The following is a 20,479-nucleotide window of genomic DNA, read 5'->3' on the forward strand; positions in this document are numbered from 1 at the left end:
GATCATTACTTATACAGTAAGGCTATCATTTGGAAAAATACGATTGAACACTTTAATTAGAGAAGAAAGAATAGGTCAATTTAGAGTTTAGGGAGTCATTGAATTGAGTACCAAATGTACACTTTTATTATTATATCTTTGCCTTCTTTAACTTTAAAAATTATGTCAGGGTAGTAAAAATGAGGCCTACGCTTGACCACTTGAATGCCATAGGGCTACAGTGTTCCACAGTGACAGGGTCCACCATATAGAGGACAATCACTATATATTTGGACGCTTCCCTGTGCTCCATGGCATAGCATTTACATAGATTGAAATATGAATGGTATTGCATGAAGCTGATGAAAGTGTGAATATTTTTGAGTATTTTATGTGAATCGTGAATTTAGGTTACAACAGAATTTTTATATCAATCATGAATTTTAAAAACATTTTTGAATGCCCATGTGAGCTTTGTAGAAAAAACAAGAGTTTAGTTGTTGGGGAAGGAATGATGATTTTTTAAAATAGTTGGATTTGGGGGGTGCTGGCTGTCTCAGTAGAGGATGTGACTCTTGATCTCACAGTCCTGACTTCAAACCCCACAGTGGGCATGGAGCCTAATAAACAAAAAGTTTGATTTTGGAATTGATACTTGAAGGGGTTATATTTTCAGACTGGTCTTAATCATAAATGAGTCATCCAAGGTAATTTTACTTATAACTCTCTTAAAATATTTTAAGTTTTATTTAAGTAGCAGTTTGATTGTTAGTATTCTCTTTAAGAATAAGTATAATTAATTAATACTGAGACTCAGTGATCTCCTAAAACTTGACCCCAAGAATACAGACAGGGTGTTTCAAAAGACATTTCTCCAACTATGTAGAGATGGCCAATAAGCACCTGAAAAAGTGCTCAATATCAGCAATCATTAGAGAAATATAAATGAAAACTGTAAAGATATACCACTTCATATCCATAGAATGGCTGTTATCAAACCAATAACCAGTAAACAAATGTTAGTATGAATGTGGAAAAATCAAAGTCTTCGTGCATTGCTGGTGGGAATGTAAAATGGTACAGCTGCAGATGTTATGGAAAACAGTATGACTGTTCCTCAAAGAAAATTAAACATAGAATTACCATTTGATCCAGCAATTCTACTTCTTATTTATCTGTACAAAAGATTGCACGCTAATGGATATCATACCCCTGCGTTCATAGCAGCATGATTTGCAGTAGCCAAAAGATGGAAACAACCTAAGTGTCCATCAACAGATGAATGGATAAACAAAGTGTGATCTATACATACGATGAAATGTTATTCAGTCTTTAAAAAGAAGGGAAATTTGGACATATGCTACAATATAGATGAGCCTTGAGGACATTATGCTAACTAAAATAAGCCTGTCACAGAAAGACAAATACTCTGTGATCTCTTATTTGAGGCCCCTAGAGTAGTCAGATTCATAGAGACAGCAGAATGGTGGTTGCCAGGGGGCTGTAAGGGGATAGGGAAATAGGAAAATATTATTTCATAGGTATGGAGTTTCAGTATGAAGTGATGGAAGGAAGAGTTCTGGACATGGATAGTGGTGATGGTTATACAACGGTGTGAGTATTTCCCTCATGCCACTGAGCTAAACACTTACAAATGGCTAAAATAACAGATTTTATGTCATGTGTGCCTGACCACAGTCAAAGCAAAAATTAAAAGATGGATTTATTTAGGATTATTTATTGGGCTATCTGTGAAAAAAAAATATAATTTCTGTATTTTTAACCTCCTCTAAGTCCGTATGTCTCTGTTTCTCTGAAATAGAATATTTCCTGAGAATATCTCTGTTTTCTTTTGTATTTGTTTCCTGAATCCATTCTATACAGACACTGAAACTATCCTATATAACATTACTGCAGTGTGTACATGAGGGGCTGCCTCTCTCTCACTACTTAGCTTTCCCCAGGATTAGAGTATTGTTTCATACCATTACTGCTTTCTGTAATAGATTGCAAAAAATGTAATGTATTGAATAGTCTTGTTTTGTCACATACAGTCAGCATTTATTGAGTCAAACGAAGATCTAGATTTGGGAATCATCAGCATATAGGTGGTTTCTAAAACTAAGGGAATGACTGAGATCCCACAGGGGGAGAGTATAGAGCATGACGTAAGAAGAGGAACAGAGACAAAACCACACTGACCACTGCACTGGGCACAAAAGACTTTTTCAGTCATAAAAATCACAATAGCAGTAGTTTACACAAGGGAAGGGATGTTTTGTGAGAAAAAATGAACAAGCAGTTCTCAGGTAGACAATTGTAGGGTTGATATAGCTGCTCACAAGTAAGGAATTGTGCTCCTGTTTTTAGTATGTGGCTTTCATCATATGGTCCTGAATTTCTTGAAACGGAAGGAAGAAAACAGATGAAATTGCTGTCCAAATACTTCCAGTTCTCTTTCCCTTGCCTCCATTCTTAAAATCTAGTTATACATGTATGATCTTAGTGGGATCAGAAATTCTGTGTACCTAGAATTGCACTCCCTCTCTTCTTTTCTCTTTACTTTTCCAGTGATTTTGCTCTCTTCCCAAAGACCTGTTTGCTCTTCTGGATTATCTTGTGCTATTAGTGGCACACCCATTCAAGATGAAAAGGGTAATTGCCTCGGATTTCGGCCAATTGGGATGATCACAAAGTTCTGTCATATCATTTAGCATAAAATCCAAATTTCTTTCTCTTTCTACTAATCCACTTTTTGGTAACACTCAATTTACTTTTCCTTGAATAGATCATATTATTTTCCTCTGTATTCTCCTATGTGAAATGTCCTTCTTTCTCAATGAATTCCTTCTTTCTTTGGGCCCTAGCTAAATGTCACCTCTTTTGCAGTACATTTCCTGACATTGTTTTGTTTCTCTCCTGAAATATATATTTATTTTTTTTAGATTTTATTTATTTATTCATGAGAGGCAGAGAGAGAGAGAGACAGAAAGAGAGAGAGGCAGAGACATAGGCAGAGGGACAAGCCGGCTCCACGTAGGGAGCCCAATGTGGGACTCCATCCTGGGTCTCTAGGATCACATCCCGGGCTGAAGGCGTGGTGCTAAACCATTGGGCAGCCACTGGGGCTGCCCCAGAATTTCTTTATTAGCTGATAATCTTTCTGACAGAAAGCAAAATAACTTTTCTTTGTCATAAATTATTACTTACGAGAGGAAGTAGAATAATCTTTTTCTGTTATAAATTACTGTTGTCAGCGATCTGTAACTATAGAAGTAGTATTAAACACACTGTTTGAGACCACGCATATGTAAATCATTGTTTCTAAGTGAGTGCCTTGGCTTTTTGATGTGCCTTGAACTATGTAGTTCTAAACAATAATTTGATAATAGCAGCAGTGGCTCTTTCTAAAATTATACTTCTCCATAGTATTGCCTTCTGAGAATTGTTTTTTTTTTTTTTTTTTTTTAAATTTTTATTTATTTATGATAGTCACACACACAGAGAGAGAGAGGCAGAGACACAGGCAGAGGGAGAAGCAGGCTCCATGCAGGGAGCCCGACGTGGGATTCGATCCCGGGTCTCCAGGATCGCGCCCTGGGCCAAAGGCAGGCGCTAAACCGCTGCGCCACCCAGGGATCCCGCCTTCTGAGAATTGTTAAAAGAGCTCTTCTTCCTGCCTTGTACTGACCTCTCTGCCTTCTTGGCTTGTGCCTTGTTAAAAAGTCACGATTTAGGTATTTCCTCTGTGTTTTGCTCTGGTTTACAGACACCTCCATTTTCACTTCCTTTTCAAGACAATTTAGGGCTGTTTGCTAGTTAAATGTGTGTTGGTGATTCCATAATGTATGGAAATCTGATCATACCATTTACTTTTAAGAAAGGTTGTAATAATACAAAACTTTTAAAGCTGGATATCTACATTTATTAATATCTAAAGTTCCTTTAATTGAGAAGCCTGATTAAAAGTTTCCTATATTGAGAAATGAGAAATTCTGTTCTTTCTGTGTATAAATGTCTGAGAGAACTGAAAGAAAATGCTGTAAAAACCATGGAAGTGAAGTGAATAAACTAATTAGGATATCTCCCATTGCAGTTTGGTATTAACAAACATAATAAAGGATCCTGTAATGAGTGAGCCAGTGACTAGTGTAGACTTAATGTAAGCTCAGATCAAGAGCAGTTGATGTAGCAGCTTCTGAGAGTTCCCTTTTCTGTCATAGCTTAATTGCTTTGAGAAGACATTGTAAATATACGTAATATTTCTCATTCCTTACAGAGACCTCTCTTTATGGGAATTTCTTTCAGTTATGCATTGCTGAACTTTTAGTAATTTATATGTGACTACCTGTGTATGTTGCTACTTTTGATAGAAGCAGTTCAAAGGTTTTGTGTTAGTCATAGTTGATGGAGAATGTATACACTTAAAGAAAGCTATGCATTATCAACATAATAAGGAAAGGTTAACTAATAGTGCTTTTAGTTTGGTTTATATGGTGCAGGTATAGAGTAGTTCTATGTGGTGTGGTAATTATAGTATTTTTAGTGAGAAATTAATCACATAAGAATCTTAAATTAAAAAAAAACATACCTTTGAATAGGGTAGGACTAAATGGTGACGGATTTAATTTTCTAAAATGCAGCATAATTTTTAAATTTCTCTATGTAATATTAAAAAGATTGAAAGTATAAAACCATTAAATACTGTTGATGGTTTCATATTTCATTTTTATTTTTGATTTAAATATTAAGTAACATTGTGAGAGAAAGATATGTAAACTAGAAGCTTGGGTAAAATGATACAGAGAATTTATTTTTTCCTTCATTAATTAGGCCCAGAGAATAATAACTGAATAATGAATAATGTAGCATAATATAATGAATATAATTTTATTCAATATTCATGCAATATTCTTTATTCATGTAATATTCAATATAATGGACAATACTTGTTTGTAGGTGTTATTCTTTTTAACGTTCTTTGAAATTTAGAATGATCTCAAAATGTGTAAAGAGTATTATCACAGAAAGGACTTTTATTTTCTTTTTACCGTGGGGTGACCTTATTTCATTTGGGGTTCATTGGTAGAATTTTATTTCTAAATGTGGGTGTTATGATATTTAATGGAACCACTGTTGGCCACGTCTGGAACCCATTGCATCTGCTTGTTCACATCAGAGCTTGCTGTTCAGCTAGGTCAGCAATTTTCATACTTCTGGGTCTCAAGATCTTTTTTTACCCTTCAAACTTTTTGAAGATCCCAGAGAACTTTTGTTGTTGTGAGTTATATATATTTACCATATGAGAAATTAAAACAAATATAAAACTGTTCCTACATTAATTCATTTTGAATTAACACTAACATTTTAAAATCACAACTAACCACATTTTCCAAATCAAAAAAATCTGAAAAGAGTGCTTTTATTTTACGAATTTGCACATTTCTTTAATGTCTGGCTTACCAGAAAACAGCTAGATTTTCCTTATCATCTTCTTTCAGTCCACTGACATATCACATGTTACGTAGCCCCTGGAAAATATGACCGTTCGCTTGTGAGAGAAGGAGAGTGGAAAGGGTAAATGACATCTTAGTGTTGTTGTAAAAACAATTTTGATGTCATTGACCTCCTGAAAGGGTCTCATGGACCACCCATTCCCTTCCCTTGATGTGTCTCCAGACCACATGTGGAGAACTGCTGAGTTAAGAGTATAAGCTTTTATGTTAAAGGTTAAGAACACCTCAAAGTGAAACTTCCTTGAAAAAGACTATAGCATATGTGATAATTCTGTATAGTATTTCTAATCAGATTTTAGGATTTCTTAAGCACATCTGTAGATTTCAAATTTCCTAGTCAGAATTTTAAGGCTTTTGTTCTAATCCTTCCCATATGAATACTACCAGTTATGAAAATGAAAAGAAACGTCATGGTATTATTTCTTTTAATGATGCATTTAACTATTGCCCAACTATAAGGAGCTGAAGTACTTCAATACCTGGCACAAAATATAGTAAGCAGTCTTAAGAGTATTTGTTACACCTCCTAATGTTGTTCTGTGACTTTAATTAATTAATGTTTTGTCACTTAAATGGAATGCTGAAATATAAGAAGAAGCGTTTGATAAAATTAATTTTAGGAGACAAAGGGTGAGATTGTATTTTCAAATAATATATGAATTTTGTATTTTTGCCCATTCTTGGGAGAAAAAATATACTTGCCTTGAAAGTTAGGGATACTGGAAATTATCAGAACTAATTTTCATAAATTCACAATGGATGGCTCTTTATAGTAGTCTTACAAAGATTTTTAGAACAATTGGAATTGGGTGTAGTATAAGTTTATAGTTGAAAATTCACTAGATATAAGACCAAACATAAAGCTTGATCCAGCCTCTGAGTTATTGCATTCATACAATTCAGTAGCCAAGTACTTTGGTCAAGAGGTATGGGTAGTAATTTAACACCTCATTACTCTTCTTTTTAAGGCTTCTTTCTGCCTTCCTCTTCTCTCTCACCCTCTTTTCCTTCATCTCTCCTCCTTCCATAAATCCTCTTCCTGGTGGTTTTGCCTCCCCTGTTCATATTAGCTGTGGTTTTATTTTGTTTTTGCTTGGGGTACTCCCCAGCACTCCTTTGTTACTTGCAATGTTTCCTAACTCCTAACAATTTAATTTGCTCAGTGTTAGAAAACTGTCCAGACTTGTCCTGGGAAATGAAATTCTAGTTTGACCTTTGCAGAGTTTGCTTTACATCCTAGGGTTTTAAAGAAAAATTGTAATTCTTGATTTTGTACATCAGTGAGATGAAATTGGTGTTGAGGGCACCTGGGTGGCTCAATTGGTTGGGCGGCTGCCTTTGGCTGAGGTCATGATCTCAGAGTCTTGGGATCAAATCCCTGCTCAGTGGGGAGTCTGCTTCTCCCTGTCCCTTTGCCCCTCCTCACTGCTGATGTGCATAGTCCCTCTCCCTCTCCCTCTCCCTCTCTCTCTCTCCCCCTCTCTCTCTCCCTCTCTCTCTCCCTCTCTCCCCCTCTGGCTCTCTCAAATAAATAAATAAAATCTTAAAAAAAAAAAAAGAAATTGGTGTTGAAATACATTATTAATACTTACCTAAGAAGTTTGTAAACACAATGATTCATAGTCATTTAGAATTGCTTATCCTTTTTCATTCCCCAAAGATTTAATGCTGAGTCATATATTAAGGTAAAATTATATTGCATAATGAAACTGAAGTATTCTCATTCAAATCCTAGACTAAGTGTCTGTTAAATTTACCCGATGAAATGTAATGCTTTTTATGAAATTTAGCCATCATGAATAAGGTAGAGATATGTAATTTTGAGATACTTTGAAACCATTAAAAAAAGGAAGTTTTTGAGAAACTTAGAACTCAAAGGTATGTTATGTAAATAGCTTGATTGAATGTACATGTTAGAGATGCAGTAATTTTCCTCTAGCAACAAGTTGGCTTATATGAAGTAGAGCAGAGCAGATTTCCTTATGTATGCTTTTCCTCATCTGTGAGAAATTGTGTGTGAATAATTATAGTTTTGTGTCACGTTTAATAGAGATAGTTTGATAAGAGATTTGAAGGTTGAGTAAAATGAGAAGTTGGCTGCTTGGACGGCGGAGCTTGAGTAGAAATTTCTGGAATGCAGCTTTAGAAGAGCTCAAATGAGACAGAGTAAATAAATCTGAGCCTTCGAATAGGTCTGTTCCTTGTGTTAGTGAGGTGTGGTGGGAAGGCAAGGGAGGCTACACACATTATAAGGTGACAGAGTCCGAAAGGTATACTTTGCTTTGTTTCTAGGAGCTCCAGAATGAAGCTGATAGTTAATATGAGTAGAAGTACACCTGTATAATTTTCAACATTTGGGAGGATGTTTAAGAAACACTTGCTCAGTAAGTTAATACATGGGTTAAATAATGTAGTCTAAATCATTTTCCAATCAAGATTTTCTTTGTGGTTCCAGAAGAATATAAAAGATGAGCATTTTATTCCTTTTTTAAAAAGATTTTTTATTTATTCATGAGAGACACACAAAGACATTTTATTCCTGATTGTAAAAATAGCATTTTTTCATAACAATTTGGGAAAGTTTAAAAAGTATAAAAATGGAAGTGGAAGTCACTTGTGCTTCCACTAATCTCTGTTGTTAGCTTTCTGTTTTTTCCTTCTAGTGTCTTCTCGTATGTGTAAGAACTCATTTAAAACATTTTATTTTAAAAGTAATGTATGATTGTTGTAAACAACATAATTAATTGATCACTTCAGAATTATAGGAAGTAAATAACAGAAGTTGTCCTTCACAGTGTATCCCCACAGGTAGTTAAAGGCTGTATTGTGTTCTACAATATGGGTATGACATAATTGATGAACATAATTTGTTAAATTAGTCTGTAGTTGATGGATGTTTAGGTAGTTCCCATTTAGTTTCTTTTTCTCTCCCTCCCTCCCTCCCTCCCTCCCTCCCTCCCTCCCTCCCTCCCTCCCTCCCTCCCTTCCTTCCTTCCTTCCTTCCTTCCTTCCTTCCTTCCTTCCTTCCTTCCTTCCTTCCTTTTTTTAACTGTTACCAGCACCACAACTTCAGTATGGTCTTATGCATGTTTTTGGTTTTTTTGAAAAGGTTAGGACAGTTTTCTTCTAAAAATGTTCCAATTCGTATTTCACCAACAAGATTTTAACTCACAGCTTTGTTAGTCTGGGCTAATTAAGTAGCTTTTAGATTATAAATATCTTTTTGGTACTACACTAAAACTTGACCAGTGGTAGTTTCTTAAAGTTGTAGTGTAGAGCTAGAAGCCACATGGAAAAACGTTTTCCTAGTCTCTCTTACATTAAAATCCATTATATTTTAGATCATTTACCTGTTCATGGTTTTATAAAAACATGCATTGGTCACTTGGAAAAAACTGATTTACTGAATGAGATTTTCAATTATCGCCATATTTATTACCTAAAATTAAGTTGTAGTAAATGTTACCACAGTTTTATCGGAAAAGGTATTGTGTTTTTCTGTCTTTAGTATTGGGAAGCTTTCAAAAGTCATCCTGGCAAAAATCTAATTTTTATGTGAAAGCTTGAATTTTATTATTGGTAACAAATAGGAACAAGTAAATTATTTCACTTTTTCTTAAAGTAACGGACTCTGTTCATTTTTGAAAATGGCTTTTTTTTTCTACATTGTTGAATAGAATTCAACAATGTAGAATTCTATACTGTTGAATAGAAGAGGTGAAAGTGGACATCCTTGTCTTGTTTCCAGTCATAAGTGGAAAGCATTAATTCTTTTACCATTAAGTATGATGTTAGTTGTGAGTTTCTCATAGAGGCCCTTTACCAGACTGAGGAAGTTACCCTCTTTCCCAGATTTGCTGAGAGTTGATGTCACATGCTTTTTCAGTATCTCTTAAGATGATGTCATGTTTTTTCATATTTATTCTGTTACTCTGGTGAGCTGCATTGGTGGATATTTGAATGTTAACCTAAATTTGCATTCCCTGGTTAAATTATTTTTGATCAAGGTGTCTTGTCCACCCTTTTAACCCATCATGTCTCACCCTATGCATAAAGATGTAGTGCCTGTTCTGTAAGCATTGATTGAATTAAGACCCTGAGATTACTTAAATGATTTTCTGTTTCTGGAAAGCTTTGAAAACATTTGAATAAATCAGTCATTTAATAAACAAAGATATATTGCTACCTTATTGAGAGGTCATCTCACAACAATTTAAATGAATATTAAGAATACAGATAGTGCCTCTGAAAGAAGTTGAAAAGCTCTTTGACAGTCCTTTCATGGAAGAACCTCAGAACCTGTTTAGTTTTCCATTCCATATATCGTTCTAACAAACTTGATGATCTGCTTTGCTTGCATCTTACAGATCAGAAGCAACAAACTAGAGTAGAAGTGAGTTATTAGAGATTGCTAAATAAAGAGCATGAAAATTAACTTCCAGTGGCAGAGAGGGGAAAAAAATGGCCTTGTGGAAATAATTTTAAAAACTCAGTAGCTCAGAAGTATTAATGTCTTAATTGCAGCTCCAGGCTCTTAATAGCATAATAAAAGCAAGTGTATAGCACAATAAAAGTAGTATTTCAGAGTTGGAATAAACTTTAGTGAGCTTTCATTTCACTATTTCTGAACTTTTCCCCTGTTTTTACACATATGAGGGGTAGATCTGACGCATGCTTGCAAGACTGGCTATGGTAAGAGTGGCTTATGCTAAAACAGTGATACCCCATGGTGAAGGGAAGTGTTTGTGTGTGTGCGTGTGTGGCAGGGTGTGCTGACATACACATATGGAGAGGGTGTATATGAATCTGTTTTGGGGGTGGGTCATGTATGCAGTTTGAATGTGTCCACTCCCCTCACCAATTTATTACCTGTCTTGCCTTCTTTTCCCCAGATGTTCTGCTGCCTCACTATTCACATTTGAGAAAAACTGGTCTTATTCAAATTGCTAATGTTACAGATAAGCAACTACAATGAATTTGAAAAAGAATGGGACAGTTTAAAAAAAGAATAGGAAAGTTTAAAAAAGAATAGGAAAGTTTTATCTAGAGACTCTTTTCCCTTCTAAAATTACTAAAAACAAACTAACAAGCAAAAAAAAAAAAAAATCACTTGAAAGTAAAAGTGAGACGTTGAAGATGGAAGGAGTTTACTTTACACAAATAAATGCATTGTTAAGATAAATTGATCACTGATGATATGTTTATTGCAAATCTCTTAGTTCTAAAAAATAAATGATTTATGTGCATTTAGGCTTCATATTTGGGGTTTGTATTATTTTGTATTATATAATAACTTACGTAGTATTTAGTAGCATAGTGGAAGAAACTTCTTTATCTCTCAGTTTCTGTGGGCCAGGACTCCAGGCATGGCTTAACTGGGTCCTCTGTGGAGAGTATTGCCAGGCTGAAATCTAGGTGTAAGCCTGGACTAGAGTCTGACCTGAGGCTCAGAGTCTTTTTCCAAGCTCACTGATTATTTTCAGAGTTCAACACCTCATGGCTATAGGAATGAGGCCCTCAGTTGCTAGAGCCTGCCCAACATTCCGGGGCACATGGCCTCTTCTACAACATGACAGTTTGCTTTTTAAAAATCAACAAGAGAGTTTCTCTGCTGCTTTGAATATCTTTGACTTTTGGACCCTCCTTTTTAAAGGGCTTACCTGACTTCTTCAGGCCCACTGATGAGGCCTTAAGTACATCACCTTGTTACATAGCATAACCTAATCACAAGAATGAAATCTGGGGTCTTACCTGCACTCGTGGGAAGAGAATTGTATGATGTGTGTGCAGAGAATGGAAATCTTGGAGGGTGATCCTAGCATTATGCCTACTTCAGACTTACTAAAGAGAACAGTGACTTGTTTGTTTAAAACAACAAAAAAAAATCGTATCTTTCCTGTGTGGCAAGGAAACATGTTCTCTCACTTCCTCTCTCTGGTAAGGTGTTGGAGACCAACACTGAAGCACTGTTTATGATGTAGTTCAGTAATGCAGCTGCAGGAGAGATGGAACCAGGCTGCCCTGTGAACATGAAGGAAAAGGTACAGGGAGGAGATTGATTCTGGAAAAATTCATTGTATGTTTGGAAAAAGTGCAGATACTGCTGCAGTTCTTGGAAAAAAAAAAGATTAATGCCACCTATTGATTTTCTAAGGAAGAAAAATACGATATTTAAGATAAGGAAATGATTAAAATCCTTTTTCTTTTCCCCCAGATGGTATACCTCAAGTTTACTATTTTGGCCCTTGTGGTAAATACAATGCCATGGTGCTCGAACTTCTGGGACCTAGTTTGGAAGATTTGTTTGATTTATGTGACAGGACGTTTTCTCTTAAGACAGTTCTCATGATCGCTATCCAGCTGGTAAGTCAAGCAGGAGGTTCTGAAGCCATTTCAGTGGTTGTATGGTTCCTTTCCTGTCACACATTTAGATAGAAAATTTCAAGGTCTGTGTTGTTATCTTCACAGAACATTTGACCTAATGACGTTTCTGCATTTCGTCTTTTTTTTTTTTTTTTTTTTTTTTCATTTCGTCTTTTTAGGATGTGTAGAACTCAAAATAACCCAGCCAAGTACATTTTATTTGGGTAAAAGAATTAATACCTTAGTGCCTTAAGATCAGAATGCTCAGCTTGAGAATTGTGTCTGGCCTTGTTTTCATATTAGAAGAGGAATGCTTAGAAAAGAGAAATGTGGATTTATAATGTTAGGGATAAATTCTAATGGCCTAGAAAAAGAAGAAACAATGGGAGAGTCTTATAAAATATTTAAATTTTCAAGGAACCTATGAGGAAACAACTTAGAGAATGATTTAAGGCAGTTTTGAAATCACTGCCAGTAGACTGTTGCAAAATCTTAAAATTGTTTTTCTCCATTGACTCATTAATTTTGCCTCTACAAATATATCCAGCCTATGTTCACATATACTTAAAAGCATATTGTGCAAGGATGTTTATCATAAAGTGAGAAAAAACCCAAATGTAGAGATAATAGGATTAGTTGAATAAATTATTAATAGCCATAAAATAATATGTAGCCTTTAAAAACTGTGTATTAAAAAATGTCCTGTAACCTGGAAAATGCTCAAAATATATCATTAATGAAGAGTGTTGGTCATAGAATATTGTATATTATGATCCAGAATTTGTTAACAAACTAAAATGTCCTACCTAAGTGGCTGTGTGTTTATATTGTGTTGTCAACTATTATTATCACTAAATGAAGCAATTTTGTTTTCTTGTTTGTCATGTCCTACACTGTGACAGTTTATACAATGAACATTGTTTGAGAATGTGTAAAAGAATTAGTGGAATTATCATATTATCATTAGAGTGGTCTTCCAGAATTTTCTGGTTTCAAGATCTTTTAAAATGTTTAATACCTAAAGAAAGACATAAGTAAGTTATAAAAAGAAAAAAGAGGTCTCCTGAAGGATACTGTGTTGTTTTTATTTAACAATTTAGACTCTAAGTTTCTTTAATATAACAGTTACTCCATGATTGAATTGATAAGGAAGAACAGATTCCAGCTTTATGAAGATGTCTCTGTATGTCTCAGTTCAAGACTTTGTATTAGTAGACTTGTTTGGTTGTCTGAGGTGGCTTCATCTATAAGTGCTGACAGATCTGGCTTACCAGCATGAAAGCAATTTATGAAGTTCAAATACTTTCATTTATAAGTGACTGTAATAGTGAAACCAAAGACTTCTAGTCATAATTGAATATATTTTTGAGAAACTATAGACTGATATTATATTACTTTTAAAGGGTTGAAACAGTTTCTTTTTTCTTCTTTATGTTGTTTTCATTGTGAGAATTTTCTCGTCTCTATCATGCTTTTTTTATGCTAGTCATAGCCTAAAATAAAACTTTCTTTTTTCTTTCTTTCCTTTTTTTTTTTTTTTTTTTTTTTTTGGTGAATCAAGATCTCTCGCATGGAATATGTCCACTCAAAGAACTTGATATACAGAGATGTAAAGCCTGAGAACTTCTTAATAGGACGTCCAGGAAACAAAACCCAGCAAGTTATTCATATTATAGATTTTGGTTTGGCAAAGGAATATATTGATCCAGAGACGAAGAAACACATACCATACAGAGAACACAAGAGCCTTACAGGAACAGCTAGATATATGAGCATAAACACACATTTAGGAAAAGGTATGTATACCTTTCATAAGTACAGAAATTTGAATTTAGTAACTATGCTAACAGTGCAAGTTTTTGTTATTATGGTTCAGTTTTGGGGGGATTACAGTTGCTTCTGTTGTAATATTTATCACAGCTAGCTAGAGTTAACTTTAATTTATATTTATTACAACTCTTTAAGTTGTTTTAGGGTAAATGAATGGCATATCATTCACCATGTCTTTTTTTTATGTGACAACTTGAAATGTTCAGCTTTGATACACAGTGAGGCTGATGCATATGATTATTCTTATATTAAAGAATATGAGCAAATACTTAATTTTAGCTGCATTTAGTGTGTGAAGATTTTTGATTGAGACTGGCTCTTTGATACAGCAAGCCATGGAGAGGGCATCCTACCCAATACATTTAATGCTAAGAGTATATATCTTAGTGTTTTTTTTTTTTTTTAAAGATTTTATTTATTTATTCACGAGGGATACAGAGAGAGAGAGAGGCGGAGACACAGGCAGAGGGAGAAGCAGGCTCCATGCAGGGAGCCCGACGCGGGACCCAATCCAGGATCAGTCTTGGGCTGAAGGCGGCGCTAAACCGCTGGGTCACCCGGGCTGCCCTACCTTAGTGGTTTTGTTTACTAGGTAGTAACTATATGACTTGGGGCAAATTATGTAACTTTTTAAAGAGGGTTCCTTATACGATAATATCAACCTTACAGAGTTTCTTACAGTTTTTTTTTTTTTTTTTTCCCTGTCCAGGAACATGTAATTTGTTTGTCACATCTCTTTAGTCTCTTTTTATTTGGAACACTCCTTTACCTTTCTTTATGGTTCATGACCTGGATATTTTTGTGAAGTACCTTTGGCTATTTTGTGGAATGTCTTCAATTTGAGTCTGTCTCATAATTTCTTCATGATTCTATTTGAGTATGCATTTGTAGCACAAAATCACAAGTGACATGTTGTCAGTGCATCAAGTCAGGAGGCATATGATGGCATTTGGTTTCAAGTTTTGGCCCATTGCTTTAGTGTAGTGTCTTCTAAGATCCTCCATCTATAAGTTTTCTCTTTGCAATTCAAAAGTATTTTGTAAGTAGATTTTTGAGTTTATGTAAATACAAATATGTTGTTCCTCCTCAAATTTTACTTACTAGATTTAGCATCCAGTGATGATTTCCTAATTGATTATTCTTTGTGTATTTATTGATCTAATGTAAGCAAAGGTTTTTCTTCCTTTCCCATTTAAGGACTTTTGTCAGTATGGACTCATGAATTTGAATTTTATTGAAAGCAGTATAGTTTATTACTGTCATTCTTTCTTTTGATACTACTCACATTGTCCCAGATTTGGTCATTGGTTGCTCCATCAAGCTGGCTGGTCTATCCTTTTGTTCTCATGATTGAGACCTTTACTTTCTGGAGCTACAAATTGTTCTAGATTTTTCTTGTAGTTTCTCCCTTTTATTGGATAATGATAGCAAGATTTGGGCACTGGATATATTCATTGCTATTGGTATGTTATTATTTCTAGACTCTTTCTGTAGCAGAACTTAGAAATGCATATGTATATGTGAATCACATGTCCACACATATATACATATGCAAATATGCCTACACATGTGTTAATGCTTATCTATTAAGAATCACGAGTTGATGCTGATACATTTAATTTTAGTCTAATACCACAAAGTAGCATCCTTGTTTTCCATGTGTGTAATTCCCTTCTCTTTCCTCTGTATATGTCTTTCTTTGTGGACAGTGAGAAATCTGGCTACCACTACTCTGTTTACTCATTGTTAGAAGGCTAAGATCCTCAGAATATCGTTTCAGAATTGATGGCTAATAGCAGTATGTAAAGCAAGCTTACTAGAATTGACAGTATTTATAATTCTTGTTTTATTGAAAAGTTCATTTTTAAATTGAAATAAAATTTACATTGAGTAAAATTTACAGCATTTGAGTATGGATAGTCCACAGCCCTGTCAAAATTTACATTATCATCATCCTCTAGACTTTATTCTTGTTCTCTCCATACTTTGTCCAAAAGTGACCATTGATAGGATTTCTTTTACCATAGATTAGTTTTGCTAATTCTGTTACTTCGTATAAATGGAATCATCTGGCTTCTTTTGCTTAGTATGAGGCTAATGTTTATTTTTCAGTATTCTTTTCTTTTCTTTTTTTTTTTAGAGAAGAGGGAGGGGCATTTCTTTTTTTTTTTAGAGAAGAGGGAGGGAAAGAGATTCTTAAGCAGGCTCCACACCCAGCACTGAGCCGGACTCGGGGCTTGATCTCTTGACTGTGAGATTATGATGTGGGCCAAGATCAAGAATTGGGCACTCAACAGACTGAGCCATGGAGGCACCCTGATAATTTGTTTCTTTTTAAGGCTAACCAGTATTCCATTGCACAAATATCCTACACAGATTTTATATTTTAATGTTGATGAACATTTTGATTATTAAAAGGTTTTTACTAATAGAGATTTTTAAACCTTTTAGTGGGCATATGTTTTCAGTTCTTTTGGGTAAATATCTAAGATTAGAATTATTGTTGGGTCATATAGTAGGTATTGTTTAACTTTATAGGAATCTGCCCATCAGTACCCCAAAGTATTCACACCATTTTGTTTCCACCAGCAGTGAATGAGAGTTATGTTTGTTTCACAGTCTTGACAACAGTTGGAGTTGTCATTCTTTTTCATTTTAGCTGTTGTAGTGGGTATGTAATAATATTTTGTTTCTCCATAACTCATGATTCTGAGCAGTTTCCTGTGCTTATTGACCATTTGTATATATTCTTTTGTGACATGTGTGTCATTTGATTATTGATTTGTAGGAATTCTTTATATGTCCTGTATATGAATTCTTTCCCAAATATATATATGTACTGTGAGTAGATTCTCCTAGTCTGTGGCTTATCTACTCATTATCTTAATGGTGCCAGTGGATGTGCAGAAGTTGTAAATATTTGTGAAATCAATTATTAATTTTTTGTTTTATGATTATTACTATTTGAATCCTAAGAAGTCTTTGTCCCCATTAGATGAAGACATTCTATGTTTTCTTTTACCATCTAGAATTAATTTTTATGTGGTGTGAATTATTATACTTTCAGGTTCTTTTTATGATGCCATATTCTTTCCCATGGAGTTACTTCTTTGCCTTTCTAAAAAAAATCAGTTCTAGGTTATATTTATAGTAGTTTATTTTTAAGTTTTAAACCATGATAAGTTTTCATATCAGAGAAAGTCAAACTTAATTTTCTGCTTTTAGATTTCATCCCTGACATCTCACTCAAAAGGAAGAATAGACAGAAATGTAAACCAGTCAGTACTTACCCATCATCACTGCTCAAGTGTACCTTACAGTATATAGTCACTTGTTAAAGACCTTAGCAGTCATCTGACCCAGGCTTCTTTCCAGACTTACCTGCTATATATGCCATGTCCCTGTTTCTTCTCTCGATCAGAACTAATAGCACTTGCTAATAGGATTTTCCCTGACAGCCTCCTGATAGTAGAGCCATGGTATTTTTTTTCTTTTCAGCTGTCTGAAATGCCTGAAAAATGCAAATTTGCCTTACTTTAAGAAAAGTTTCAAATATCTAAAATTAGTTGCCTTCAGGTAGTGTTTGCGGGAGGAGTGCCTTTCAATAGCACACTTTTGTGATAGATTTAAAATAAGGTTGAGTAGATACACAACTTTCGGAATTGTGTCTTCTATTAAAATCAGACACACCTGTACTTATATGAACAGTGTCTGTGAGAGATTTTCATGTCATGGTAGTTGTTAACAGACTATTTCATAACAACTAACAAAGGTTCACCACCATTTTATTGTGAGACATGAAGTCACAACTTCCTTATGGCCCAGTGTTTTTTTTTATCTGAACAATGGTAAATTTAACAGCATTCTATTTGTAGAAATGGCAAAGCGAATCTGATATGTTTGTCCTTGTTAGGAAAAGCCTTCAGAGCTTGGGAAATGGCATTTAACTATTAGAATAGTCTCTTTTTACTCCTTTTTCAGAAAGAAAACAAATAAAATATTTCTTTGGCCAGTATTACAAAGAACTAAAGCTTTAATCCTTACTTTCTCCTATTTATCAAAACCCTGCTTCTCAGTTTTGACATAGTACTTGGGAAGTAGTGGGCAATATTAACAGACAGAAAATTTGTTTCCCAGATTACATGATTTCCTGTTTTTTAAGAAGTTAAGAGTAAGCTAAAGTCATGTGAGTTTAAGTGCTGAAGAGTTAAAGCATTTTTAAGTGAGATGGCTGCGAACGTGGGCTTATTAGTGATGTTTTGAGTTTCTAGAGCACTTGGCTTTGTGAGGAGTCAGGAGCAAATAAAAAAGAAAAAGTAGTGAAAATATGATCTTTTAGTGGTGATTTTAATTTGTGTATATATTATTTCTTTTCTATGATTTCTTTCCTGCTTTGCCTGGGCTTTGGTGATTACCTTTTTAAGAGGAATTAAAGCCTTCTTATTCATTTATTTATTCTTGTGCATTCAAGAACTTTGTACATACATACTTCAAAAGAGAATTTGACCATATAGACATTTGTGCAGATTTATTTTTCTTTGTGAAGATCACTGCATTGTATCAGATTTGAAAAGGAAAAAGATGGAAGAATAGTGTAAAATCACATTGTGGATTTTAGCCTCTTTATTCCTGTGTTACGTATCTGTTGATCTTCACTGGATGATTAATGTTCAAAATGCAGATGTCGTGCTTCACTTATGTACCTTCTAAAACCTTCTTAAGTCACTGTCCAAGATTAAATCTTACTAAAGCTTTGTGTGACATGTGGATTTCTGTAGTCTGCCTTAGTGGAAGCCTTCTTTACTGTTATCATGTTGAATTGTTTTTTTAAATTGTGTCTGCTTGAGTGTCTTATTTTTAATCTTTTTAAAGAGTTTTGTTTTGTTTTGTTTTGTTTTGTCAACTGCTTTGAACCTCATAATCTTCCTTTTGGATCACTTTTTCCTTTCATGAAAAAACTCTTGTTTAAGTCATTTGAGATAGCATAAATACTATGCATTTCTCTCTAGTAAGTAACATTAGAATTGTCTAATTTTTAAAAAAATTATTATTGAGTATTCATAAAGAAAGGGACTAGGATTTGAGGAATAAACTGCCATTTGCTTTGTGTTAATAAAAATCTGTGTTGCTTAGAAGAATAACATTTCAAGCCTCTAAGTGGTAAGCTTTCTGTATAGGAGCAAAGGGATCACAGAATGGTTTTACAAAAATGCCTTCTTTCTGTGCTGTCATCTGATGATGTGATTCATATAATTTCTCAGTTAATTGCCCAAATTCCTGAGGACAGCTCTGAGGCTCCCAAACAGCTTTTTAGCAGTTTAAAAACATGTATTTACATTTTATAATTACATTTTAACAGTTTAAAAATGAATTGGACAATTCCTCATTTTCTTAGACAAAATATGATGAGCATGATTTACATTTTCTGGATGATTCAGCTTTGTAAGTTTTGTATGATTACTATTATATAGTAATCAAGTTTAGTTGGAGAAGGTTATCTAAGTTTAGAGAAAATGCATTTAAATACCAGTGCTTTTTTTTAATAGATGTTATTTTTTAGAACAGTTTTTTTAAAGAAGTTTTTGATTTACAGAAAGTTAGGCAGAAGGTACAGAGATTTCCCTTATACTCCCTGCAGCACCACCCCAATATCCACATTCCCCACCAGACTGGTACATTTGATGAACCTACACTGACACATCATTATCCATCTAGAGTCCATAGTTTACTCTTGGTATTGCACATTCTGTGGGTTTTGGATACATTTATAATTACATGTATCCACCATTATAGTATCATACAGGAGAGTTTTACTTCCCTAGGCATCCTCTATGCTCCACCTAATCATCCCTTCTCCCTCACCTCCCTCTCTCCAAACCCCTGGCAACCACTGGTCTTTTTATTGTCTCCATAGTTTTGCCTTTTCCAAATACCATGTAGTTTGAAATAAACAGTATGTAGCCTTTTCAAACTGGCTTCTTTTACTTGGTAATATGCATTTAAGATTTCTCCATGTTTTCCATAGGTTTCCAAGGTTTTCCAAGGTTTCTTGATAGCTCATTTCTTTTTAGTGCTGAATAATATTGCATTGTCTGGAGGTACCATAGTTTTTTTACTCATTCTTCTACTGAAGGGCATCTTGATTGCCTCCAAATTTTGGCAATTATGAATAAAGCTGCTATAAACATCCATGTACAGTTTTTTTTAAGATTTTATTTATTTATTCATGAGACACACACACACACACACACACACACACACAGAGGCAGAGATAGGCAGGATAGGGAGAAGCAGGTTCCATGCAGGGTGCCTGATGTGGGACTTGATCCCAGGACTCCAGGATCACGCCCTGGGCCAAACGAAGGCAGGCTTCAAACCGCTGAGCCACCCAGGGATCCCCCTATGTACAGGTTTTTATGGGACCTACGTTTTCAACTCCTTTGGGTAAATACCAAGGACAATGCTGGATCATATGTTAGAAGTATGTTGTAAGAAGCCCCTAAACTATCTTCCAGAGTGGCTGCACATTTTGCATTCCCACCGCCAAGAAATGAGAGCTCCTGTTGCTCCACATTCTTGCCAGCCCTTGGTATTGTTAGTGTTTTAGATTTCCACCTTTATTAATGGCTATGTAGTTCTTCTAGGGTTCCTGGGACAAACTCCTGTGTGGAAAAGAGCTTTTTCCCTCCACAACACCAAGCAATTCTCAGACACTTGTAGTAGAATTCAGCTTAAATTCTGACATTGTCTACCTGGAGATAGCATCTGATCCCAAGGTGTTAAGAATTCCT

General features: G+C 34.8%; 1 protein-coding gene across 14 annotated transcripts in view; it reads left to right on the forward strand.

Moving 5' to 3' along the window:
- CSNK1G3 (casein kinase 1 gamma 3) overlaps positions 1-20,479 on the forward strand; it is a 107,884-nt gene that overhangs the window by 49,069 nt on the left and 38,336 nt on the right. For 13 of the 14 annotated variants that reach the window (XM_038551985.1, XM_038551986.1, XM_038551979.1 and 10 more), the window contains 2 exons: positions 11,710-11,858; positions 13,420-13,654. In XM_038551985.1, coding sequence (XP_038407913.1) covers positions 11,710-11,858; positions 13,420-13,654 — 384 coding nt within the window. Of the gene's footprint in view, positions 1-7,787; positions 7,880-11,709; positions 11,859-13,419; positions 13,655-20,479 lie in introns of all 14 variants that reach the window. The other variant, XM_038551992.1, reaches the window with a different exon arrangement.

Source organism: Canis lupus, chromosome 11 (genome assembly GCF_011100685.1).
Source record: "Canis lupus familiaris isolate Mischka breed German Shepherd chromosome 11, alternate assembly UU_Cfam_GSD_1.0, whole genome shotgun sequence".
Classification (NCBI taxonomy): Eukaryota; Metazoa; Chordata; class Mammalia; order Carnivora; family Canidae; genus Canis; species Canis lupus.